Consider the following 26269-nt stretch of genomic DNA (forward strand, 5'->3'; position numbering starts at 1 on the left):
CATCCCTGGGCAGGAATGGTTCGCCCCTCAGCCGGCCCCGGCAGGGCGGGGCTGCGGGCGGAAGGCGCCGTGAGGAGCGGGGCGGGGGCGGTGCCTCGGGCGGGGGTGCTGCGGGCGCCGTCCCGGGCTGATCCCGGCTTACCGTGCGCGGGGGGCGCGATGACTCCCCCCAGGAAAGGCGACCTGAGCGCGGAGGAGAAGGACTTGCTGGCAGTGATCGCCACAGGTGAGCTCTCCCGGCCCTCGCCGCTCGCGGCCTCGGGCCTCAGCTCCCACGGGCCCCGCTGGCCGTGCGCAGGGAGGGATTTTGTGTCCCCGCACGTTGGGGGCGGCCGGTGAGGCGCCGTTACCGGTCGGTCGCCGCGGGCTCCCCTCGTCCCCGGCCGCGCTTCTCGAGTCACGGCGCTGAGGGCCGCCTGCCTTCCCGCCCCCCTTCGGACCCGTCGCTCTTCTCTCTGCCGGGCAGAGTGGCTGTTCCCTGGGTTTAGGTCCCTCTCAGGCAGGCCCGCGTCACTCAGAGAGTGCAGCGGGGGGCGCGGTGCGCTGCAGTTGGGCTGGGGAAGCTCAACTGGGCGGGTCTAACTCTGCTAAGGAAAGTTTACGTCTTACTAGTAACGTCTGTTGACATTTGCCTAATTATTGGTGTTAATGTTCTCCGCCAAAAAAAAAAAAAAAAAAAAAAAGAGAAGTTTTCTTGGGGGTAATCCAATCTTCTAACGTGCTGTATGGTTTTCCCCATGTGCTGTTGCCAGCCCAGTACGTCTTTGCAGACACGTTATTCTCTGTTTTGGGGTGTTGTGCACCTCTTATCCCTTACACTGTCATATTTTACTATCCCTCATACTATCTTATACTGTCTTCTTAGAGAGAGGAGAGGAGATCAATGTCTATCTGAAGGAAGGGTGTCAAGATGATGCAGCCAGGCTCTTCCTGGTGGTGCCAAGCAATAGGACACAAGGCAGTGGACAGAAACTGATGCACAGGAAATTCCACCTGTATAAGAGGAAGAACTTCTTTACTGTGCAGGTGACTGAGCACTAGAACAGATTGTCCAGAGAAGTTGTGAAGTCTCCCCTCACTGGAGATATTCAGGAACTGTCTGGATGCAATTCTGTTCTATGTGCTCTAGGATGACACTGCTTGAGCAGGGAGGTTGGACCAGATAACCAGACTACTGTGGTCCCTTCTAACCTGACCCATTCTGTGTTTCTCTGACTTTGCGTTTCATGTAAATATCACCGTTTTATCACACTATGTGGCACACATGCTTGTTGCTGGGGGAACTTTCTGTCATTAGGGTTTCCTGGTCCAACAACGTGAATTTCATAGCCCCAACTAAATAGTTTTCCTCCAACTGGTATTTTGAAAATCATAAGCAACGTTAATTAGTTGAAGGCAAACTAAAAACACTTCACGTGTTCCATGCATTTCTGTATGTAGTTTTCAGGCAATTTGAACTCATGAAAATTTTACTTGGTGCTTCACTCTCAGTTGTATTAAAATGTTCCTGTGTGTCAGAGACACAAGTGTAGGACAGTCAACAGTGAATTTATTGTGGCCAAAATCAGTTTGATTGACTCAGTTTAATAAGAGTTTCAGACCTTCATCTTGCACCTCTGTCTAACTTAACCTGAGGCTTCTGATTAGGTTCATGGGATAATTCTGATTGGAAGGGGCCTCAGGGGGTCTCTAGGCCAACCTCCTGCTCAAAACACATCAGCTTGAGGTCAAATGTGATTGCTTAGGGCTTTATCCCATCAGGTCTTGAAAACTTCCAAGGAGGAAGGCAGCACAGTGTCTCTGAGCAACCTCTTTGCCTTACTGGGTTCATCGTGAAAATGTTTTTCCTCGTATCAAGTCTAAAGCTTGCTTTTGTTTCAACTTCTGCCTGTTATCTCTTGGCTTCCTACTGTGCACCACTATGAAGAGCCTGGCTCCAACTTTTAGCTCTGGCCAATTCTAGAAGTCTGACTTCCATCAGTTTAGTGTCGTTTGAAAATCCTTCAATGCTTTGTCATGCAGAGCTCTAAATTTGTAAATGCAACTTTGCTTGTATTAAAATTTAATTGAAGATCACCTTACTGATGTTTGTTCTTTGGCTGGGATGTTCTTCTGAAAATCAATCCAGTTCTTAAGAAGCTTCTAAAGTTTAGAATACATGTGTGTCTGGGGGAGTAAGTTAGTTGATGGTTCCCTGACTGTCAGTCAGGGGTCTTTATCAAGTGTGTGAGATGACTCAGGTGATCGTTGTTTTTTCCCTAAATTAATCAATTAAAAGAAAAATGGTAAAAGCTCCTGTAGTGTAGTGTCATGGGTTAGCAAGCATAGTCCTGGAAGTGATGTTCTATGACCTGACAGAACCTATCAGCTGCCCAGTTTGAATATGGACAATTTTTTAAGCCACTTAAAATTTTGACCGCCTCTGTGGTGAACATTTAAGAATGGACAAAGCCTGGGGGAGCTCTGTCTCGTTTCCGGCTGGGACAGGTGGCTGCAGGGCCCGTACGGGGCCCTCAGGGCCCGGGCCAGGTCCTGCTCAGGCCAGGCCGGGCCACGGCCATCCTGGAGCCGTGCAGCCCTGTTCCACCCGCGGCCCCCCACAGCCCTGCTACGTGCAGACAGCACGGCCCCCCCTCCAGTGCGGCCGAAGATTCAGCTGAAGCTGCACCGCTGCCCAGCAAAGATCATGTGACCAGCAGTGATAAGCGAAATTCCAGCTGCAAGACCCTTTTAGTGCTGTGAAGAGCTGAAAACCTGAGGGAGGAGAAAGAGGAGATGCTTAAAGCTGAAATTCTGTTGTAAAGCTATGGTGGTGATAGACTATGATATATCAGAGTACCCATTGTAATTTCATGAAGGCATGGGGGGTGGAGCGTTCAAACTGTACTTGTGAGCAAAAGCACCTGTGCTGGAATAAGCAAATGAGGAAGCAGCTGTAATTTGATGAGAAGTTTGAACAGGGAGAGATGGAAGTGATGAGGACTCTTGCTCCGAATCAGAAGGAGAAGACCTCAGTTCCTAGAGATGCTCCCAGAGATAGTCCTAGAGATGAAGATGAGGAGGACCCTTTGCTCCCAGGGACAGGGGGCCTCTGTTCTTAGAGATGAAAATGCTCCCAGAGATGGGTGAAGAGAACTTTTGTTTCTGAACAGCTCAACCTTAAAATGGTACCCCAGTAGCTCAAGAGTGGACCCTCAAAAGCAGTTGTGGGAAAAGCTGCAAGTCGGGGGAAGGGACTCCCACATGCGAGCAGAGAACCAACCCGGGCGGCTGGCTCGTTGTGGTGCTTGAAGCCATGAGAGAATTTCCTGTGGAGATGCCTCCATAGCGTAAGCAAGAGAGACTCCTCTTCCTAAATGGACTGAGCAAGGTTATTATGGAAGTGGTAAACAGACTGAACATCTCAAGGGTTGTCTTTTACATTGTCAGTGGGACAAGGGAGGAAGGTGGGGGGAGGAGAAGTGTTCTGAAGGTGTGGTATGATTTTTTTTTTTTTTTTTTTCCCCCCTTCTTTTAGGTCTGTTAATAAACTTCTTTATATTCTTTCAAGTTTTGTGCCTGCTTTGCTTTTCTCCTAATTCTTATCTCACAGAAGGTAAACAGTAATGAGTATTTTGGACCAAACCACTACACTAAATTGGTGTTTCCACCCGATTACAAACTGAACCCGCTACATGTAGTTAAGCCAGATCAAAAAACCTTTTGAAAAGAAATAATTTCTAGTATTTGTAACGGTATTTTTAGCCAAACCTGAAGTTGCAAGAGCTGTTTTGCTGAAAAATTGCTGGATGACCACCTCCTTCTGAAAGTATGAAGATAAATATGAAAATCATTAAAATAAGGAATGCAGCACTTATTTTTGTTAAGCACATCACTGCTGAAAGAACTTTGCTTATGATCAAATCGGTGATTAGAAGTTTCTGTTAATTTGCAATAAATGTTCTCCAAACTCTGACTCTTTGAATGTTCTTGTATTTCTATTTATTTGTGCCTGTAGAAGCTGCACTGGCAATATTTGGGTAGTCCTCCAAAGGACTTTGAATCAGGTTCTTAGAACTATGGCTTAGCCAAAAGGATTTTGGTAGGGAATTGAAAAATACAAAGGTGTTGCCTGTTTTTCCTGGCACATTTTTTTTTCAGACTTCAGTCTACTTATGCATTTGGCAATTTCTAGAAATGTCAATGATCAAGCTACCTGGGTCCTTCCTTTCTACCTCTATTGTCTATTACCAAATGCAAACTCATTTAACTTCTGTGAATGTGATATGTTGCAAATTTCAAATTGAAACAGGAAAAATGATGTGAGTAAATGATAAAGCATGTTTCATTCAGACCAAAAAGTCTTTGAAATGAGGTAATTTGCTTTTGTGAGAATGTAGACAGCTCTTCTAGACAAAAGATGCTCCAAAAGAGATAAAGTACAAAATGTGCTATCAGTATCATTATACACATTCAGAACTGTTCATGTGCTGTTTATGATCAGACATACGAGTGTCCCATTCTTGTGTGTGTAGATCAGTTACTTCACAAAAAATGGATATTTACTTGTAGTTTATGCTTTCCAACTACTCTTTGATGTTGTGAGTTCTAGGCTTTTAGCTTCTAGAACATAACACTTTTCATTCCTAAGCCTCTTCTCCAAGTGCAATTGATTTCTTGGTGGTTAAACTACATCTCAAGCAGTTAGCATACAAAGATTTTGATTCTAATGAGAACGGGAAGTGACCGTTTTCCTCCAGATTCTCAGTTTATTCTGTTTCTCACCCCCCTTTTCTCTCTGTGTCTTTTTATATTTAATCAAAGGAAACACCGAGGAGGCTGGAAGGCTACTGGGGAACAAGAATGTCCGTGTCAATTGCCTGGATGAGGTACTGCAAAACTGTACAAGCATTATGCTGAGTTTAATAAGGAAAATATTAGGTCTGAAGGCCTTCATGTTGTTAAATAACATTTCTCTAACAGCAATTGCTATAGCCCTGAAAATCAGAGTTATTCTCAAGCTATTTCCAGCCTGCAGATGAATAGTGAACCTTTGAAGAGTTCTTACTGTTTTTTTAAGGAATTTTAATGTTACTCGAAGTACTACACTGTATTTTCTCTTAAGTTCCAGCATGAGCTTTGTCTCTAAGATAAGATAAACACTGCAGCAAAACACATGGGGATGTTCCCTGACTGCTTGTCACCTTCACAAGCAATAGTCCCTCTCCTTAGTCCCTCTGTGGCAGACACAAGACCTGTCCCCATCCCGTGCTTGGGTCTCATTGCCCAAAGCCCTGTCTTTGCTAAACCATAAACATGCTTGGAGGGTGAGTAGCTAGATCAGAAATGGAACCACAGCCTTTTATAGAGGTGGGTATGGTAGACATGTAGAAGATTAAATCCTGAAGTGCTATCTGAAGATGGGAATAAGTTCACGGAGAAAGGAGCCTTGTTTGCTCCATGTTTCCTATTCTTTTTCTTTTTACAATGTTTTCTAAAGCATGCATGTTAAATCCATGTGTAATTTATCAATTTAAATGTTAATTTGTGGGTTTTTTTCACAGCTTTATAATTTCATAGGAATCACTGGGAAATTCTGGGAATGTGTCTAGTTCATCCTCTGGCTCAAAGCAGCTTCAGCTCCAGGGTCAGATGAGATTGCTCTGAGTTTTGACCTGTCTGGCCTTGTAAATCTCTAAGGATGGAGACTGCACAATATTTCTGGGCAACTTCTTCTACTCTCTTACTGTGATTTTGGTGGAAAAGTGCTTCACTTATGTCTGAACCTCAGCTTAGGCTCAATGTCTCTTGCCCTCCTGCCACCATAAGTGAAGAGTTTGTCTTCTCAGTGATCTCCCTGTCAGCTCGGGCAGGTTGCTGTTGGGTCCCGCCAAAGCCATCTCTCCTCCAGGCTGAGTAAGCCCAGCTCCTGCAGCCTCTCTTCACTGTGCAAGTGCTTAGGTTCCTACCATGCAGTGGTGGTACTCCATTGATTTTGTTGCAATTTATCCATGTCTTTGTTGCACTGGAAGGCTCAAAATTGGACAGGGTATATTGTAGATGTGGTCTCAGGAACGCTGAATGGAGGAAATTCACCACTTCATGGAATATCATTAGTCTTTTATTTTTCTGCTAACAGATCCATTTTCTGATTGTTCTTAAATAAGTTAAATGCTAAACCTGAATTTCTAGTGTATTGATTTCAACAAGTTTCTGTAAAACTAGTCAAACTAAGCTTTACAGTGAACTTTAAGAACCCAAGGTATAGTATGTTTGCAAGTGTGCTTTATTGTATGGACATCAAAAGGTTTTCCTTAAGTGTAATTGCTGAAGTTGTGCTGAATGACTGCACCTTTGCTGCAGTATTAGTGCAACATGCAGGATTTAGTGTTGAGAGGATATGGTTTATTCAAAGAAACCATATCTGAGTTATGCCTCAGGCTATTGTTGTAGAAGAAATAGTATTAACAGTATTTGTCTAAGGCTCACATCTGACTAAATACACACAAGGCCCATAAAGCTTAAAAAGTTTATGCAATGAACTTCTTGCTGACTCCTTTTTATCCCCAAGAATGGTGTGTAATCATGCATATTAAACAGCAGAGTGTTCAGATTTGTTTAGGATTCTTAAAGCCATCAGCCATGTCAGCTTTAGAATTTTTCTATTATAACCCATTTTTGCTCCAATGTGTTATTCTAATATCTATACATAAGTAAGAGTGTGTGAAATCCCAGTTAAACATCAGCTTCATCTGTTATTCATTGTTGCCACAACTGGTGACTGCTCTCAATGCATCAGGTCTTATTTTTTTTCTCTGTAGCCTTAGTTGCTTATCCTATTCACATTTATATTATTACTGTTACTTATTTTATTAATGTTAAGAAGTAAAGAAGCCCTGAAGATGGAATGCTTAGGTATTGAAATGGAAGCTCAATTCAGTTAGGAACTAATTTCCATCCTTAAAGACTTTTTTACATGAGACAATCCACAGAATGAGCACATGCTTAATGCAATTCTCTCTTCTAGCTGTGGTATAGCAAGCATGCAATCACAATTTGACAATTTCCACAGGCTGAAGAACCTACAGCATTCAGAAGCAGGCTGTTACATAGTACACCTCCTAATTTTAAAAAAATAAACACATAATCTGTTCCTTTCATTTTTGGTTTGACCATATATTCTAACTGCTTGGATCCGCTTTCTTGTAGATTAAAAACTACTGACAATCAGCTGTCCTTTCTCCATGTACCTTTAGACAAGGACTAAGTCACATTTTAATGTCTTCCAGATGCAGTGACCTTTTAAGTATCTTGCCTAAAGTTACGTTTCTGCAGCAAATGAACTGTAATAGTGGCTCTTTTCCAAATGCTTTCCAGTTGTTTCGGCTTCTTTCTTCAAAAATGTAAACGCAAGCTGGATGCAGTATTTCAGCATTGCTTCTGCTGTTGGTACATGTATTTAAAACTAAAAAAGTACTCCTCTAAGTCTGCTTGCTTTTCCTGCTCTTATTCCAAGAGTCTCTCACACCCTTCGCCTCCTTCTGTCTGCAGAGCTCTGCTGGGAGTGTCACCATAGTGTAAGATCCCTTCACTCAGATGAGTCTCCCAGATGCCCATCTTCCAGAAGGTTGGAGATATCCAGCAGATACAGTCCTGTTTTTTCTCAGCATCCTTTCTGACCAAATAAATTGTTTTGTTGTTGTGTCTTTGTGGATTTAGGTAGATGAAGAAAGGAAGGATATTTAGGCTTAATCACTGTCTTTATGAAAACAAAGAAATGCAATGACCTTTCTACAAAACTGGTCTTTTAACAGTTTGGCCACTTAAAAACTTCAGGGACATTTAGATTCAGGTGTCCTAAGCATTAGGACAAATAGATGGGATGTAGAAATGGATGTAAAAGAAATACAAATATATTTCATTTAAATGCACAGTGTTTAGTAATTTTTTGTTCCATTATAAATGGAGTGGTTGCTAATTTGGAAACCTAGTATGGGAGAAAGTGTTCAGGACTTTCCTTTCCCCAGAGAGTGCAGAGCTTGTAAATATTGTGACTTCTTGTTGGCAATTTGCCAACTTGAACTCCATCTACAGCGTGGGGCTAAAACATTTCAGTTTTTTATAGAAAGGCAGGATCAAGGATGCACATGGGCTTTCCAACTGTGGAAGTTTCCTCTGATCATGTTGGTAGTTAAGGTTGTGAAGGAGTACTGTAGAACTACAACCCCTATTTTCTGCAGACCAGGCCAACAGACTTGGCCTGAAAAGTACATAATTTTTCTGTATTTAAAATAACTGTAAGGTTGTTCATAATCTTCTTACATGAAGAACTATCATCTGGCATTAGCAGCATTACTTTTTTCCTCTAGTTTTGTAATTCAGCTGTTCAGTTCTGTAATACATCCTTTAAAACCAGTCCCCTTCTCTGTGCTGCAGAACCAAAACTTCCTGGGAATTACAGCAGCAGCCTGCTTATTCATAGCTGAGGTGTGTGTAGCTTCACTCTTACTGAGTATGTTCAGTGGAGGATTCTTCAGGTAATCTGTCTTTCTATTCTGGTATGAACATCCTATGCTAGCAGAAAATGGCCAGATCCTTGGCCTTTATTGAGGAGGAAGAGTTTTGTCTTTTGATATTTTTTGCACAGTACTTCAAAATACACAAACCAAAGAAAGTTTCACTGCTGTTAAGAATTATCTGGTTTCGATTCAGGTTACTGATTGATGTAGGCTTTAACTTTTCATCACTGCAGATGAACTGAAATATCATCAGAGGAATCTAATGTGTTACATATGTGAAACCAACAGCTGAGTAGGATGACTATAAAGGAGAAGAACTATAGCTGTGATCAACACTTACTGGACAGTATTTCATATTCTAATTAGTCCATACTTAGCTACAGTGAAAACTATTTGTGCATGTAACTGTTGACCTCCTTCCAAATCCTTCTTTAGGAAGTTTAAGATGTGTAAGAGCAATCTTACTCAAAAGCTTGAAGGGTGAAATTTCTAAAGGCTTTCATCCAGTGAAGAGTGAAGTTGTATTTTTAGACTAGCAGCATTCAGTACCAGATAGTTGATTTTGAAGATAAACATCAACAAGTGTTTCTGCCTTGTAGCACCTGCTCTTTTTACGTCATTTTTAGTAATGTCCCAAATACTGTCTCAAATAAAAGCCAAACCTACAGTTGCGTGTTTTGTTTATAATTTTCTGAATTGAATAGAACTGGTATAGTTGCCTGAAGCTAAAGGGTAAAATAAGACACTCTTTCTATGTTAATGTGGGGCTGGGTTCCTCATTGGAAAATGAGCTGGGAAAGGGAGAGATGAATGCTTTGATATTGCTGGCATACAAGTGTCTACAGCAGCTTTTCAGCTAGGGTTTTGACAGCCCTTTCCCTTTCCTTTTTTTCTACTTTTGCCACTCTATTTAAATAGCTGGTACTCACATGTGCAGTGTCTTAGTGTACCCCAGCACCTGCTGAGGGACTGCTACAGTGTGATCCAGCCTGTATGCCACATCTTAACAAGGTTCTGTGGTTGAGAAGGGTGAAGTGAGCGTGGGAATGTTGGGAGCACTTGGATTGCACTTTTCACTTGAGTAACACAGGTTTATGTGACTACTTCAGTAGTGAATTGTCATTGTGTTATCCACAAAACAATGTTTTTTTAAAAATACATGTGATGTCTGTGTTCTTACACAGCATGAGTGTTTAAATGCTCACAAAATGGAGAGATTTTGTGCCAAATATGCACATGTGACTGGAGTGGGAGATAGTTTATGTATTTTTGTTTTGTTTGTTTGTCCCATTTCTTGTTCCCTGGCTATTCTGTGTTTCCCTATTCCTCTGGTTGATGAAGGTTGAGCAAGAGTTTTGTTGGAAACTTCCTTTGTAGTTCCTAGGAGGCAGAAGGTTCTTTTCTAGTTTATTATCTTTATAAATTTGTTTTTATTCATCCTGTTCAAGCACACCTCAGCTGGGTGCTGAAGGGAGATAGACTGACATGCTTTCTTCTTCCTCTGTGTCTGGTGGTGGAGTCTAGACCCTCCCTGGTTTTAGTACTCATCTGCCTGCCCCTCCCACCTCCCTACACATCCTTTTCTTCCCTTGTTAGCTGCTTCAGCCCACTGACCCCACAGTTCGTTGTTTGGGGTTTTTTCATGAATTGGCTTCCCCACCATGGCAGCATTAGGTTGACATAGCTCTTGGAAGCCCATTTTTCAGTCTGCTTTCGGGTTATTTTCAACATAAGGAACTGGGAAGGATGGTCTGTAATGGCCGGGTTGGCTGTGCCAAGAGCCCTGTTGTGCCAGGGAGGCTTTGTTGGTTGGTGAGCTGGAGAGCCCAGTCAAGGGAAGAGCCAGGTAATTTCTAGAGGCACTGCAAACTCTATTCAGCTTGTATGGTGAGACATACAGGGAATACTTGCAGCCCTGCACGAGAGAAGAGATGTTACCTTGTAACATCCCTGCAAAACAAACTAGAAACTGGGAAGGATTCATTTTTGTCCTAGAGAATAAGGTTAAAAGGCTCGATTTTTTTGGTCAGAAGAATGTTGCATGGTAACGTCTAGAAAATGGATCCTTCATCTGATTTTTCATATTGGAACAAAAATTTGTTTCATCTGTATGCTTAATAAACCATCTGCAAGTTTCGTCTTTTAAGTATGTTGTATTGACAATTCAAATGTCATCTGTGAGAAAACAGACTGTTGCTGGACCTGTCTTTGACATTCAAGCTGAGAAAAGTATTTGCAGTCAAGCCAGTTTCAGTGTAGGGACATAATACAGGATACCAAGCATTTCCAGATAAACTTGTGTGAAACCCTCTTTTGTTTGCTGTGAATGTGAGAAACTGATATTAATGTGACTTTAAATCCAATTTTATAGCAACTGTCCACGTATTTTTCTGCCTGATGTGTTTTTTTGATCCACACCACAGCCTGACACTTCCAAAATTTAATCAAAGGATTTTAAAAACAATTTTCTGGGAGGAGAGGATAAAACAAACCCAGTTCTTTCCTTTGTCATATAACCTTCAGATCTTATTTGAAACAACTGGCTTTCAAGATATAACCAAACTTAAACGTCATTGTTTTCTAAAAATTCTTTCTCCCATGGAAAACCGTGCTGTGTTTGTATTCTCTTACTGCAGTACCTTTCTGTGCTGCTAAAGAAGACAAATCCCTACTGTGACTCCAGACTGGAATTGGCCTGTAAAATTGCTTTTGACGTAACATAATGAAATGTAATACAATAACGCACATTTTATATAGTAGGAAAGAAAGTCTTTATTTCACATTAGTGGCACCCCAAATGAAACCTAGCAAAACCAGTCTGTTTCATATTCATGAAGTGATCTCTTTGGGTATTTTGTTTCTTTAATGGCAGTTTGTAATGCAGTTTACCAAAATATGTGGGTTACTAAAATATAATGCATCAAGTAAGCACTTTTTATTATTTTCAGTTAGGATGGAAAATGATGACAATATAATGCCTTAAAATTATTCTAATTTTAACTTTTCCCATTTCCCTCACCTTTAGAATTTTTTTTAAAATTATGCTGGTAAATTAAACTTACTTGGGTTTCACTCTGTCATAAATTGAAACAAGAAATATATTAGGGCTCAAACTGACAATTACATTATTTCTGGGTATCGCATTACCAGGCATCTACAGAGCTGTAGTAATGGTGTACATGAGTGTACTCAGGCACACAGCCTTGACTGGCAAAGAAAGGAACAGAATGCCATTTTCCTTTCCTCCAGGGACAAACTAAAGCACACTCCCTGGTATGCAGTGTTGGAGGGTGTTCTTGGGCAGTTAAAGTGTCTTGGCTGATAACATGAATCCTGACCTGATGTTAAGTGAAAATAAACAGCATATTGGAAGAAGCATACTAAATTCTAAAAATGGAGTGTCATGCAGTTTTCTCAAACAGCAACATGCTTCTCCCTGCCCTTGAAGAGGGAGAGAGCCTGCACTGACAGTTCACCCTAGTTCTGAAAATTTCCTCTGGGGTTTGCCCAGCTTTACATTTATAGCTACACCTCAGTCCTCCCATGCTGAAGTGAATCCTTTTTGTGCTGGGGCAGTTGATCAAACCAGCAGGGCTTCAGGCTATGACTGTTAAAGTCTAACGAGAGCTGTGTGTCTTTACAAGGGCTTTCAGAGCTCTGGCTGATCATGGACCCAATGCCAAAAGAGTGGAGAAGTGGGAGAGAGGCGGATGGCAAAGTTACCAGTAATCATGACTAAAAATGAGCAAGATGGGTTTCAGAGACTGCAAATCTTTGTAATGTTTAAAACAACAGCCTATTTCTAATTTTGTTGCTTCTTATCATATAAGCTACAGCAGGGGAGAAAAGAATAACGTAGGAAGCTAAGAAGTTTTCAAAATGAAGCTTTTCCAACTAGCAGAAACATTAGTTGTCTTTAACACTAATGTCTTATGGAAAAGGACAATGATAAATTGGCTGTGAATGTTTTTCATGCATTGCTCTGTTTTCAAATCGATAGCACAGCATAATCAGAAAAGTGACTTGGAAACAGGAATCTGCTGCATGTTAGTAACCATATTTTTTCACAAGGATTCTGTGAGGTGTTTTGTAAATAAGATATTACATGAGGCTTTGGTAATTATATTGAATGTGTATGGCCAAGTAAAAATGATCAGTGGTATGAAGATCAAGAGATGTAACATTCTACTTGCTTCTCCTTTCTTCTGGTAGCATGGCATGACCCCTCTGATGCACGCAGCTTACAAGGGGAAGGTGGACATGTGCAGGTTGCTCTTGAGACATGGAGCTGATGTAAACTGCAATGAACATGAGCATGGATACACTGCCTTGATGTTTGCTGGACTTTCAGGTAACTTCCTACTAAATTCAGATCATTGATTTTTATGACATCAATGGGTACAATTTGCCATAAATTAATAATTTAAAAGGAAGTATTGACATGCTTTTATTATTCAGGTTTGCTGGTATTTATATGAACCATGCAACTACATCATGACCAGTAGAATCCTGTGGGCAGTGGAAGAGGAGAGCTACTGTTCAGGCTCATATAAAAATTGATTTTGTTCAGCATTTTCAGGCATACAGTCTACTTGTCCTGTACCTACTTCGTCCTGTTTGTTAGAGATCTCGACATTCACTTTCCTGGGAATGTTTTCTTGTGCAGTGGGGTACATTCTATGTACTCAGACTGTGTTACACTGAAAATTATGCTGCACCAGACTGCCTTTTTAGTACTGCAAATCAGTAGCTTTTAGTAATATTTGAGACTTCTCAATCCAGTACTTTCCAAATTTTGTCTTTCTCCTACACTATTTTCCCAACTATCTTGTGGACTTTAAAAAATGTATTTAGTAATGTTAAAAACATGTTTTCCTACATTAATTTTCACTCTTAATCAGAGTGCTTATAGCTGTATATATCTTCTCCTGTCTCAAGTGGTGGTTTGCAGCTTTCCTCTTGCCATTCTTTTTCCCTGATGGCAGGAGCAGTAATTTCCTTGAGTGAAAAAAAGACACTACATTAAAATAATTGTTCCTTCTGGGGAAAAGATTATATTTGGGAATATTAGGTTATTTTAAGTATCTTCTTTACTAGGCCACTTATGTCTTCCCAAAAAATGAGATTCTAGGGAAGTCAGGTTTCTTAGAAGGTAGAGTTTAAACTGTCTTCTTTCATCATAAGTATATAAAAAAAGGCTTATGTGTGTATATGAACCTCAACTAGAGCATCAGATTGTTTTTCAGGTAAAACTTAGGTAAAAAGATTAGGGAAATTTCAGTATTCTGTGGTATTGAGCAATATTACAGCTGCAGCAGATAGATGATAACAAACTCTTAGAGGCTTTTAAATGACTGCTGCTTTATGGAAAATGCTGGATTTTTACCATTTTCTCACAGCTGAGCTTTTAACCTGTCATCCTGGGTGTGAATGCTTCTGAATGTTGACTTTAGTGTCTTATCTGTGAGCACAAAAGGTACATGAGCACTACTGATGCAGTGATTTTGTTTTTAAACATTAATTTTCATCCACCATCCCCTTTTTGTATTCACTTTTCTGTACTTAGCATCTGCACAAAAACTGATAAAGTAATAATACCTTTGAAAGCAGAACCAGCAGGAGTGGTGACAAGTGTCCTTTTTTAGTCTCTGAAGGGCACCAATTAAGTCATCTAATCTTCCCGTCAAATTTTAGCTTCATTTTACTTGGTATGTAGCCCAGTCTGAACACCCAGTTCCCACTGTGGAGAAAGGAACAATCTGTTCTGTTCACTGTGTTCCTGCTACATCATAGTCCTGAACGTGTTTTTCTTAGAATAGCAAATATAGTTGAACTGTCAAACTAGATGAGTAGAATTTCCTTCTATACTGCTGTCCAGAGGGACCAGGCTCTAGTGTAGCTACATGAGTATGACTCCCATAATCTCCATGGGAAGCTGAATGTGCATTACAGAGAGCAGAGTTACATCCTCTGGAACTCAAAATAAACATGTGCCTTTCTCTTAATCCATTCTTAAAATAACAACATTAAGAACATTGATTTTCCTCAGTGTTGTTCCTGGTCTTTGAGAAATTCAGTACATCTTTTTCTGAAACATAGAGAATTACAAGTTCTGATTTGTCCTTGCTCATTCCCCATATCTTTCCTGCAAATTCAGGAAATAAAGAAATCACCTGGATGATGTTAGAGGCTGGAGCAGAAACTGATGTTGTCAACTCTGTGGGAAGGACAGCAGCTCAGATGGCTGCTTTTGTGGGTAAGATGAAAATTATTTCATTTCCTAAACTCCTAAAGAAGTAAAGTTTTAGATTCTGATGCTTTTTGTTGGAGAAACATTATTTAATGACTTGTTCTGAACTGACACGTTGCTGAGCTTTGTTTTCCACATCTCCTCATGTAAGTGTCAATTTGTGTTCTATTCCCATGTTTGATTTCCTAAAACCACAGATGATCTTACCTGTGAGAACAGGTGCTGCTGTTGAAGTGTGTAAGTTTTTGCAATGTCACCACTTTGAAAATAGAGGAAGTTGGTTACATTGGAGGTGTCCGAAGTGCAGCACCAAGTGCTGATTGGAGCTTCCTTTGTGGGAAAGAACAACTGTAGTGCCAGGAGGCAGGAACTCAGCTGAGCTTTGCAGCTGTGTGCTGGCAGTGAGCCACCACCCACCCTTCCCCCCTGCTTTTGGGAGAGGGAGAAGTCTTGGAACCTGTTCTGAGGTAGTCACTACTTACTGACCTGAACTTCACTAGAGTAAGATAGAGATTTGTCATTCCAGCATGTGGAGTTATCCCTGGCAAAACATGCAACAGGCTTTTTTGCTGTTGTTGTGTTTCTTTTTCTTGTCTTTTTTTGTTTGTTTTAATAAGCCCTTTTTAAATTTTTTGCCCACCTTGGCAGTACTAGGTTCCTGGATTAATATTCCACTTTTTCTCTATTTCTAGCAAGGAGAATTGATAAAACATTACGAGGTTAAGTGGAGTCATTTTCAGTGGCACAGCTATTGCTTCCCAAAAACCAAAAATGTGGACCTGTAGTTCCTTTCAAACACAACTCTCTCATGGTGTTTAAATGCCTGAGAACTCCCTTTGAAGTCCTTTAGGTGTTCTGGATTCAAGCCTACCTTGCCATTTAGATTTACTTCCTTGAATAGTGATTTAGTGCTAAGTTTCAATTTCCATTTTATCTCATTCTGCTGTTTTATAGAAGAAAAGGTTGACATTGCTCACTTGAGGTTTGAGCAGCAAAACCTTAACTATTGACTTAATGTATCAGAGAAGTCTATTCCTAATAATTATCCTTTGGATTTGGAGAGTCTTTTCCAATGTGATGCTGTATGGAGTTAAGTGAATGGGGAATATTATCTCCAACATAATTTTTGAGAATTCTTGTTTAAAATCTCATCACATCACCAAGGTAGCATAAATATTTTCAGGCATACGGAGATACACTACTCTGTAAAAGTTTGAACATTAGAATCTATTCCTGTTCTTTTTTTATTCTTCATCCAATCAACATTAATTCATCTGCCTGTGTGTGGGAAGTGAGGATACTTCTTCCCCTGTCATTTGTCTTACACTGTGCTCTATTAGCTCAGAACTGTCTCTTCTAAAACAGTGGAGGATTTTAAATGCTGGAATTTGGTTGGCTGTGTCTTCTTCTGATTATAGGATTAGTGCCAAGACAAATCAATCAATTTAAAGAATGTGGTCCTGAACTAGAGAAGATAAGTTTTACTTTCCCTTTAGTCAAGTAATCCATTATATTGTCAGATGTGGAAAACAAGAAGAGGGTGTAACTTTTCTCATCATGTTACTTTCATCATAGCCCTTTTATTTTTGGTAAATTTTAAGCATGTTCTGTTTTTATAACTTCTCCCACCTTAGGTCAATATACTAATATCTGCTTCAAGTCTGAAAATTCAGAGTCTCAATGCAAATGTAATTAATTTTAGAAGTACAAAGTGGAAAAATCTCATCTTGAAAAATTGTAACACCAGTAGGAGACTACTAGTATAGTATAACTTGGGGGAGAAATAGTTATTCTCTTAGTTGTGGCTTACCAGGGAAAGAGGATGCAGGAAGGGGACAGAATATTCAAAATGAGTTTTCATGAGGGCATTCCCTGCTGGGAGTGAGTAAGTTAATATCACTTACTAAAGATTAAAGCTACACACAAGAGAATGACAAGAGTTGCCTGTTTGCAGTGCAAAGTATATCATGCAAAGCTCCTTTGCGTGTGGGTAATTCTCACTTGTATTGCCTATATTAGATTTGGGTTTAGGTTTTTTTTGGTTATTATTTCACTGGTGATTTTTTTCTTCTGTGCCTTTAGGTCAACATGACTGTGTGACTGTCATCAACAACTTCTTTCCACGTGAAAGGCTGGACTACTATACTAAACCACAAGGCTTAGACAAAGAACCAAAACTGCCAGTCAAATTAGCTGGGCCTCTGCATAAAATTATTACTACTACCAACATGCATCCTGTTAAGGTGGAGTAGTATGTAAATTGTATGTGTTTGTTGGCATGGGAGCTGTTTCTTTGTGTCAAGAAGCATTCAGCTCTTCTGCAAGTTCAAGCAAAAATCAAAAGCATTATTTACTAATTCAGCTACTTCTAAAAATGAGGAAGAATCAGGCTCAACATTTAGATGTGATTAAAAAATTAAGTTATTTCAGTGTTTGTATACACCAGAATCTTGAGCTAACACCTTTAAGTGGAGAGATTCTTACTTCTTATATCAGTAACCATAAATAGCTGTCTTTTTGGCTTTATTTCCCAGCCCCTCTTGAAGTGGGAACACAGAACAATTTCCTATCTTAACAAAATCTCATTGTTCTCTCAATGCTTTTCTCAGCATGTATCTTCCTACCTTCATCACTGGTTTGCCACAGTAACATCTAGCACTGCTGCTGTTTCTGAAAGTATGTGCAAGAGAATGTTTATTTTTACTTCTCAAGATATTGCTGACAATAATGTCTTTTATGGTTTGCTCCTCCAGTGTAGTTCAGAGAAATGAATACACCTAAATTCAAATACACATTCCTTGGGCTTGCCAGTCAAAGTCCAGAATTTGTCAACAGTGTCCAGCCAGGTATCTGCAGTGTACACAGACAGTAGTGCACCAGTGGCTAATTGAGTGAGTAGAGCATAGAGTTTCCTCTTAGAACATTTCATTTCACAAAGTACTCCAGGATTATGTGAGGTTGATGTGTTCTGTGAAACTGCTTAAATCATACAAGTCCAGTTTATTTTAGGTGTTCAAAAGGAAAGAGTATGGTAGTTTCTGTAATTTTCTTTAGAAGTGGTTTTGATTCTTCAGGTTCTTATTCTAAAAAAAACCCAACCAAACAAACTTACTATTTTTAATACCAGTCTTAATTTAAAATATTTTCTTGTATGGGAACTGTGAATTCCAGTATACTGAATAATAATGCTAAATAATGACTAGAAAAAGAAAGGGAAGACTACATAAGAAGGAAGTAGAAGAATATTAGAAACTCCACTGAAATTTAGCTACAATGAGCTATATAAGCTTTAATGCTTATGCAGAAGTCTTAACTGGATTACATTTTGTTCAATCTTTCTCCTAGATCGTGTTGCTGGTGAAAGAGAACCCTCTGTTGGCCGAAGTAGAAGCACTGCAGAAATGTTACAGGGTTCTGGATCTCATTTGTGAGAAATGCATGAAGCAGAAAGACATGAATGAAGTTCTTGCTATGAAAATGCACTATATCAGTTGCATCTTCCAGAAATGCATTACATTTTTAAAAGAGCGAGAGGATAAACTAGATGGGTTTATCAAAAGGTGTGTATTTCTACAGAGAGGTCTGAAAGCACACGTGTGCCCTAGTGTTACAGGTACCAGGGAAAAGACAACTGCAGGAATAAATTGGATTGCCTTGGATAAAGGCTATGACAAATAAATTGCTAAATAATCCTAGCTGCATTTACTTCAGGGTGACACTGACTCCCTTTTCTCTGTGTCTGAAGTGACACTGTCCTTTCCTGGGCACAAAGGAAACACTCCTAGAATTTCAGCTCTCTGCTGGAACTGGTTAGAACTTGGCATTCACATATACCCTATGAAGCAGCAGACAGCAGTGTGTGATGGAAAAAAAGGGGAGTGATAGGCTTGAAAAAAGAATTTCTCCATGTCAAAATGGTTCATATGGGAACACTTCTTGTGCCATTTTGCTCTCCAGCAGTCATACAGGTTGAGATTTTTTTTCAAAAACACTTAAGCAAGTGAGAACTGCAAATCCCACAGACTCTGGGTGAGACTTAGACTCTTAAATCTCTTAGACAGGTATTCAGAATCTACTGAGTAACAAACCCAGCTGCCTGATCTTAAATATCAAAGTAAGTACCTGGCTTTTAGAAGGATCACATTCCCTGTAGGCCTGTGGATTTTTACTGAAATCTTCTGTGAGACTGAAAATAAATTATGAAGTCGGCTTTCACATAGTGAAATCAAATAGTTCATCAGTGATCCATATAAAAAAATAGCAGCCAAAGAGTATAAGGACTATAACATGTTATTAAACATAATAAAGTGGAATTTGTATATTAAGGTATTGTTCATTTATCAGTGTTTATTGTTACAGTGATAATTTTTAAACAGCACAAAGCATTTTGATATTTTAGTCAGATGTAGACAGTGGATAGTCCACCTATGGATGATTATTTTTCTCTGTGGTAGAATTAGTAAGTCATGGTTTCAGAGCATACATTTATTTATTGTGTATTTCATAATGATTATGCATTAGAATAAAAATGCTTTCATTTGCATCTTAAACATACCTTGACATACAAAGTTGCCAAATTATTATGAATTCTTCTCTATAGTCTGAAAGAAGACAGAGTACAGCATGCTGTATGTGTTTGTTCTTTAATATTTACTATGTGATTTCTTATTTCACATGTGTTTTAAAAAATTTAGTCTCTTGAAAGGGAGAGATAAAGATGGTTTCCCTGTGTATCAAGAGAAGCTAATTAGAGAAAGTATCCGGAAGTTTCCTTACTGTGAAGCTACATTGCTCCAGCAGCTTGTGAGAAGTATTGCTCCCGTTGAAATAGTAAGTTTTTCCTGTCAAGAAAATCCTTTCTAAGTAACTTGCATAATAAATTCAGATTGAGCCATCTTTCTGTCCTCAGCTTCTGCAGCATATTACATTAAGCAAAGGTTTTTGATGTCCCTGAACTCTGGCTAACTGGAGCTAGATTTTACATACTGCAGGAAAATGCTCTAAAATACTTCAACTAGTATTTTTTTCGTGTGCTCATAACAAATGCTTAAACACCTCAGCTTTTAAAGAAAACTGAAGCAATTTTTTTCTTGTCTCTGAGCTTTCCTTTCCTCCTCTGGGATGTCTGTTCAGTTTTTCTATGCCAGTTCACTTTTTGAAATGGTAGATTCAGACAAAAATGAAGCTTAATTTGCACTGTTTTCACAATGTCTAAATTCAGTTTAAGACTGAATAATTTCCTAGATTTAATGCATTCATTTGTTCTATTGTACACAAAAAGTTGGTGATACATGATGGTAGAAAAAGGAAAAACATTCTATGAGGTTCCTTTTATCACAGAGAGAGAGAGGCAAGATGATGCAGTGTGCAGCAAAATGTATACCTAAATTAGGAAACCAAAATTACAGGTTACAAATCTAACCTCAGTTATCCTCTTATGTCTTTGCTAACACACTCTTCATTTTAGGACTGTTTATTGCTTCATAATAAATTTTTCACGAGAGTTGCTGTTCTTTTTTAAGCATGTTCTCTCTGGTCTCTTAGAGTGAGATGTTGTACGCGCAAACACTGGGGAAGTGGAACAATCTTGTGATGTGTTTGGATTATTCTGAGTCAATTAAAAATAGCCTCTGTCTTAAGTGGCTCCAGGTCTGCTAAAATGCCCTGAGGCTTAGTGCAGCCTCTACTGTTTGTCTAAGCCAGGAAGATAAACACAGTATGAAAACAAGCCGTTGTGATGCATTACAATTTGCTTTAGAGTAAACATTTTCCTTCCTGTTGCTTTTTTCTTAGGAGAGCTTGCAGTCTTTCTTGCCTTTAAAGAAGTGACAGTTATTCCATTGGATTCTGTCCATTGTGCAGAACTAGAAAGGAGGAGATGCTATGATTTTTATTGATCTGGAAGCCTTTGACCTTTGTCATTGCACAATATTTTGGATTCAGTCTGGGCATCTCAGTGTTGTCGTAGTAGTTATGATTGTATATATTCCATCGTAGTCTAACAGTTTAAGGAATTACTTACATCCAGAACAGCTTGGCATTTTTTTCTTTTACATCATTGCCCAAAAGAATAGTTTTAATGTATGGTTACCTAAACCTTACTGCTTGCATTGCATGGGAATAATGCTGCAAATAACATCTAAATAGTAATATGCAAATAATTGAAAATTTCAAGTTGTGATGATCTGGTCTGTAGCATCTGCATGCACTGAGCACAACAGTGATAAATGAAACATTTTTGTGTATGCCAGCACAGAGACTGAGCTGCAAAAATCTGCTGCATAGGATCTACAGATGTAAAGAACATGGAGTTTAGTAATAACTTACAGAAGAAATTCTACAGAAGCTTAGGACTTAACTTCTTAAACAAAAGTTTATCTAAAGATTTAAATGTTAAGTTGTGCACGTTAGTTGAAGTTCTGTGATTTGGTTTTATGTTCTTGCTGCTACAACAGCTTCAGTGAGGCTGACGCTTGTGTTAATTACTTCTGGTCTTCCCTTGTGTGTCCCTCTCTGCCACAGTGCTGGGTTTTAATCTCATTACCACCTCTTGTCTTTCAGGGCTCTGACCCCACAGCTTTTTCTGTACTTACACAAGCTATTACTGGCCAAGTGGGTTTTGTGGATGCTGAATTCTGTACAACTTGTGGGGGAAAGGGAGCAGACAAAAGATGTTCAGTATGTAAGATGGTAAGAATCAGAAAAATATTGCCACTGAGGTTCTGAGGATTTTGAATGCTTCCCTGTTTACTGTGTAGACTTAGGAGGAATGGCATGCATGCCTGCCTGAAAACATTTAAGCTGTCTACTTCTGGGAAAGATGCCTGAAATTCACAAGTAGGAGTACTGGGAAATCCAAGTGTGTATGCTTAAGAATGGAGAAGGAGTAAAATTTCTGTATGTTTAGAATTAATAAAAAACTGCTCTTTACAGATTCTTATATAGAATCACTCCATATGACCTTGCAAATTGCTTAAAAGTACCATTAAATGCTATACATAGACATTTAACTTGGTGCATTAAGAAATGCGAGGAAATGTTCTATTTTTTTAGTACATGAAAATGAATTGATAACTCTGCTAACTTTCAGGTGATGTACTGTGACCAGAACTGCCAGAAAATACACTGGTTTACCCACAAGAAAGTCTGCAAGACCCTGAAGGAAATTCATGAGAAACAAGAACTAGAAGCTGCCAAAGAGAAAAGGAAACAAGAAAAGAAGCAAAAGAAAGGTTAGGATCTGTTTTTCCCTTGCTGAAACTAATGCTGTGTTAACTTCATCACAAGGAGCAATTTAAAAGGTCTTAAAACTGTAACAGCTGAGGTTGGGAGAAAAATCTTTGATGAAATGTAACAGCAAAGCTGAGTTTGTTGGGATTCTGGCCTTTCAATTTAAAAATGCCACACATTTTCCAAACATGGTTTTTAATGCTACAGTTACGCACGTTTCTACAATGAAAGCATTCTGATTTACACTGCACTGTTTCAAAATTCAGACCTTTAATCAAGTTCATGCAGAAGTTTCATGCTGCTCTACATTTTGTTGGAGGTGTTAGGACAAGTTGGATAATAAGCAAGCAGCCTGCTCCTTGTAGTTGTAAAGGTTAATGTAGATGTTAAGTGTCCCATAATACTTCCTCTTCATAATCACAGTATCAAGTTAATTGTGTTGTGTGCTTCGAATGTGAGGAAAGCAAGCAGTAGTCTTTAAACTGCTCATGGTGGTTTTCTCCCTTCAAGAAACAAGTAATTAAAATGTAGTAACAGAAAAAACACTGTATCACCCCTTCCCTTAACTTACTCTAATGCACTGTTTCTCCAAGTGAAATAATGGGAAAGTTGGGGATGAAATCACTTTTTCTCTTTCACAACTTACTGGATTTCCCTTCCTTTGTTTTAAGGATTGTAGAAGTGCACTGCACAAATCATGGTTGCCTTACAAGGGTAATGTTGTTCACTAGAGCTGTACTCAAAATAACAGGATATAAATCAGTAATAAATTAGTAATAATTGAATTTTTAAACAGTTTCCTATGTTGATCCTGTTACAAGAGCTGCTGTTGCATGGGATTAGGATGAGTGTGGAAGTTGAAGGCAAAGATATTAGAAATCCCTGGTATTGCAGACCAGTACAACAAAACTAAAGGAGCTGTGAGCAGTGATGCCTCACACTGATGCCAAACACACACCCTTGCAGGCTGATATTTACTGAAGGAGTCAGTGGCCAGGTGCTGTGCTTTTCAGAGGGAGAGGCAGAATCCTGGTAGATGACTCTTTTCCCTCCTTATCTAAAAAGGGAAGCTAACATTTTTTGTTACATTTCTACTCCACTATCTACATGTTCATCTTCATTGACTTTTTCAGGTACATGGCCAGCACCCTCTAGACCTTGTAAGATTATGCACTGTTAGCAAGACACTGAAGTCACCTGAGCTTCAGATCACCTTGTGAATGGTGTTGTATCCGAGCATTTCATATCAACAGCAGTTTTGTTTCAGAAAGTTAGTAATACCCCCTGCAAATCCTGTACCTCAGGAAATTAATGATTAAAAAAAAATAAATGCAACAGCTGCAACTACATGCAAACCCAAAAGTTTAAGCGTTTCCACTGTGCAAGGGTGAGTGTCAAGGAAGTCCACACTTCAGCCTTTGCTGAAGGCTGTTAGCTCACAGCCAAGTAGGACCTTGGCAGGGCTTTGGCAGTTGTGGCTAGCTGTGACAATTTTTGGCTGACTGTCAATCACAACAGAGAAAAAGAAACCAAGATTTCACTACTTTTGCTCCCAATTAGGCTTTCCTCTCCTTCTTTTCAGAATTGATAGCATGCAAGCCCTACTTAGTAGAATCAGGGTAAAAAAGTTGTTAAATAACTTTTTTTTTCCTCAGAAAACATTGCTTGAAGAGTAAAGGTGCAATAGCTGATTCTATTCCAGGCAGTCAAGTTATAAATTTTAGGATGACTCACTTCAACCAAAGTTCATTGTTTTTAAGCATATAATTTCTTCAGTCTGTTTTATGCAGAAATGCTTCCTATGTAGTTGTGTACATGGCTTTTTGATTGAAAACAAACCCCACCTGTACTCTGTGTTTAACTGACCTGCAGCCATTCTCTGAAAAGCTGATGATAAGAACGGTGTCAATAAAGCGTATTTGAATTGAACATTAAAATAACTGTTGTGTCCTACTTTGCTCCTCTCTTTATTATAAAGAAGTCTGGCAAAATGGAAGATGTATTAATGAGAGCTTTGTATAGGGTTAGCTCCACAGTAACTTTATACCAACTTAAACAAAGCTTTAGTGTCTTGGGTTTTTTCAATGAAGATTCTCTACATTAATCACTTCTGTAATTGATGCAAAGTATCCTAGTGTTTATTGTTCTTTAGTAATAAAAATGTTTGCTTCCAAATGAGTTCAGTGTTTATTAATTGTGTGATTTTTCTTTTGTTTAGATGAAATGCAACTAGTAGAGGGTAGTTCTACAAGTGAACAACAGTCAGATCCTGGTCCAGATCCTACAAAAGAAGTGGATCCAAATCATCCTACCGATGGAACAGAAGAACCTGAATTTACCAAAGAGATGGAGGCACTAGCCCTGCAACCTGAAAGTCCACTGGAAAGTGAGACTGCCTTAGATGACGTTGATCTTCAAAAAATTCAAGATTCTGAGGAGTAAGAAGAGGGTAGGAAGGGACTGAGAGTTCTCAAGGGTACTAAAGAATTTTTTATGCTGACCATGTCTGAGTTCTAAAGCATGGCTTATGCAAGACTTCCTTTCGAAGACAGAATGTCTCTGTTCATCAAGAGATAGAATATTGGCTACTTTGTCTATAAATACTCCACGTTTGTTGCAAATTGTCAAGATAGGTATTTATTATCTGCTAAAAGCTAGAGTGGCATAGATCCATCTGTATGTATACCAACAACAAGCCTAGTGAAACTCTGAGTATCTGTGGTTAATGAACCACTTAGTGAAAAATGAAGAGCATTGGTTTGGATTATTCATGTTTTCCTAACTTAAAACTTGTTTTAATTGTAATTTAAATACTTTTTTCTGCAAATATATAGACCTGTAGTTAAAAGCACTGGAAGGCCAGCTGTTAAATTGCTTTTTTTTCCAGCACTTTATGAAGCTTTATCTGAAGGAATTCAGTAGCAATTAAGTTTCTGAAGATACTCATCTGAACTCTCAACTTTTCATGACATTACTGTAAATATTTTTCACTAGTGAGAGCACAACAATAGTGTCTAATTTTAGTAAACGAAACTGCTGTTTCAGGTGTCTCAAGCTGATGGTGAAATGTGTATTTCACTATTGGTTTGGTCAGAAATATTCCAAAGTCTAATGAAGGGAAGACCAGAATGACTCAAAATATTTTGACTGACAAGAATAATGCATTCTAAATCATTTTTCAGGTAAAGATGCCTTAGAGCACACTGGGATGTTGCTTATGAATTATTTCATAAACATAAAAATGCTTAATATTTTTCATGCTGAACTGGTCACAGTGAATTAGATGAGAAAATTCATGTGTGCATTGATACAACTGGGATTTCACTTCAGCTTTCAACTAAATACCAGATCTAGAAAACAGCTTCCCTCAACTTTGCTTTTCACTCAGATTTATTTCTGTGTCTCATGAAATCAGTGGGAATGCCACAACTGACACTATCACTTGCTGCATAAGGATGGCAAAATTGGAGACTGTCTTATTGTTGGCTGAATCACTGGTGTTTTAAACATGGCACTGTTCTTCTGATTAGAGGAGCAAGGACCATCCTCAAAACAGAGGGAAAATGCTATTAATTTTTTTACTGTTTAATATGTTGAAGGTTTTTGTTTAATATTCTGAAAACTGTAAGAGTGAGGATACATAAATGCACCTGTGCAGGGAATGTACCTGTGTTTTAATTTCAAGGATTAGTAGATTGTGAAGAATAAAGGGAAATTTTTTAAAAGAAAGGAGCTATGTGGCAATTCTGTTTCCTGTGTCTGAAACATGGTGACATTCTCATGTGACATGCAGGGGCCTCCTGTAGCTTGAGTATACAAGTTTAACTTCATGACAGCTGGCAAGCGAGTTGCCTGTTTGGAACTCAGATGCTGTAGTCACCCTCCACTCTGAGCTCTGGGAATGCAGAAGTGCTGCTGCTTCCCTGTTCCACACATAGCATTTGGGGCTCACAGGGATGTGTTGCTCTTCAAGGGTTCTCTGAAAATGCCAGCCCTTCAGGGCAAAAGAGTCAGGGTTTTGGAAGAGTGCTAAAATCCCCAGCACAAATCCTTCTTTCATCCTCCCAGTGGTGGTGCCTTGCTCATTGGAAATCTGGTTCCCTGACAGGCCACCAGACAACCTCATCTTCAACCTGCTTTCAACAGGAAGGTTGGACTGTACAAGCTCCAGAGATCCCTGCCAATGTAGACTGTCCTGTGGCTCTGTGCTAACTTAGGAGAGAAGGAAGGAACTCAGAAGACAAGCTACAACCTGAAAGAAGGGCTTTGATATGTTTAGAAAGCATCATTG

At 39.3% G+C, this 26269-nt stretch overlaps 2 protein-coding genes across 3 annotated transcripts in view; one reads left to right on the forward strand and one right to left on the reverse strand.

Moving 5' to 3' along the window:
- The window catches only part of BZW2 (basic leucine zipper and W2 domains 2), a 58085-nt gene extending 57882 nt beyond the window's left edge, over positions 1-203 (reverse strand). Inside the window, exon 1 of the mRNA XM_032110521.1 lies at positions 143-203. The gene's annotated coding sequence lies outside the window, so the exon portion shown is untranslated. The remainder of the gene's footprint in view (positions 1-142) is intronic.
- ANKMY2 (ankyrin repeat and MYND domain containing 2) lies at positions 1-26255 on the forward strand. 2 transcript variants are annotated; one of them, XM_032110505.1, is made up of 10 exons: positions 1-226; positions 4804-4868; positions 12711-12849; positions 14656-14754; positions 16831-16991; positions 18094-18308; positions 19443-19578; positions 21310-21438; positions 21839-21980; positions 24197-26255. In XM_032110505.1, exons 1-10 carry the CDS (start codon positions 16-18, stop codon positions 24418-24420), a joined length of 1521 nt encoding a protein of 506 aa, XP_031966396.1. In that variant the 5' UTR covers positions 1-15; the 3' UTR covers positions 24421-26255. The 2 variants fall into 2 exon arrangements, with proteins under 2 accessions (XP_031966396.1, XP_031966399.1); XM_032110508.1 differs by lacking the exon at positions 4804-4868 and having other exon boundaries at positions 206-226.
- The last annotated feature ends 14 nt before the right edge of the window (positions 26256-26269 follow it).

This window comes from Corvus moneduloides, chromosome 1 (genome assembly GCF_009650955.1).
Source record: "Corvus moneduloides isolate bCorMon1 chromosome 1, bCorMon1.pri, whole genome shotgun sequence".
Taxonomy (NCBI): Eukaryota; Metazoa; Chordata; class Aves; order Passeriformes; family Corvidae; genus Corvus; species Corvus moneduloides.

What these genes read in the sequence shown, in the direction of transcription:
- ANKMY2 (XM_032110505.1), top strand. Translation starts at nt 16, where the DNA reads ATGGTTCGCCCCTCAGCCGGCCCCGGCAGGGCGGGGCTGCGGGCGGAA. An exon ending in TCAGATGGCTGCTTTTGTGG is followed by an intron (nt 14,755 to 16,830) that starts GTAAGATGAAAA and finishes CTGTGCCTTTAG; the next exon opens with GTCAACATGACTGTGTGACT. An exon ending in CCAACATGCATCCTGTTAAG is followed by an intron (nt 16,992 to 18,093) that starts GTGGAGTAGTAT and finishes TCTTTCTCCTAG; the next exon opens with ATCGTGTTGCTGGTGAAAGA.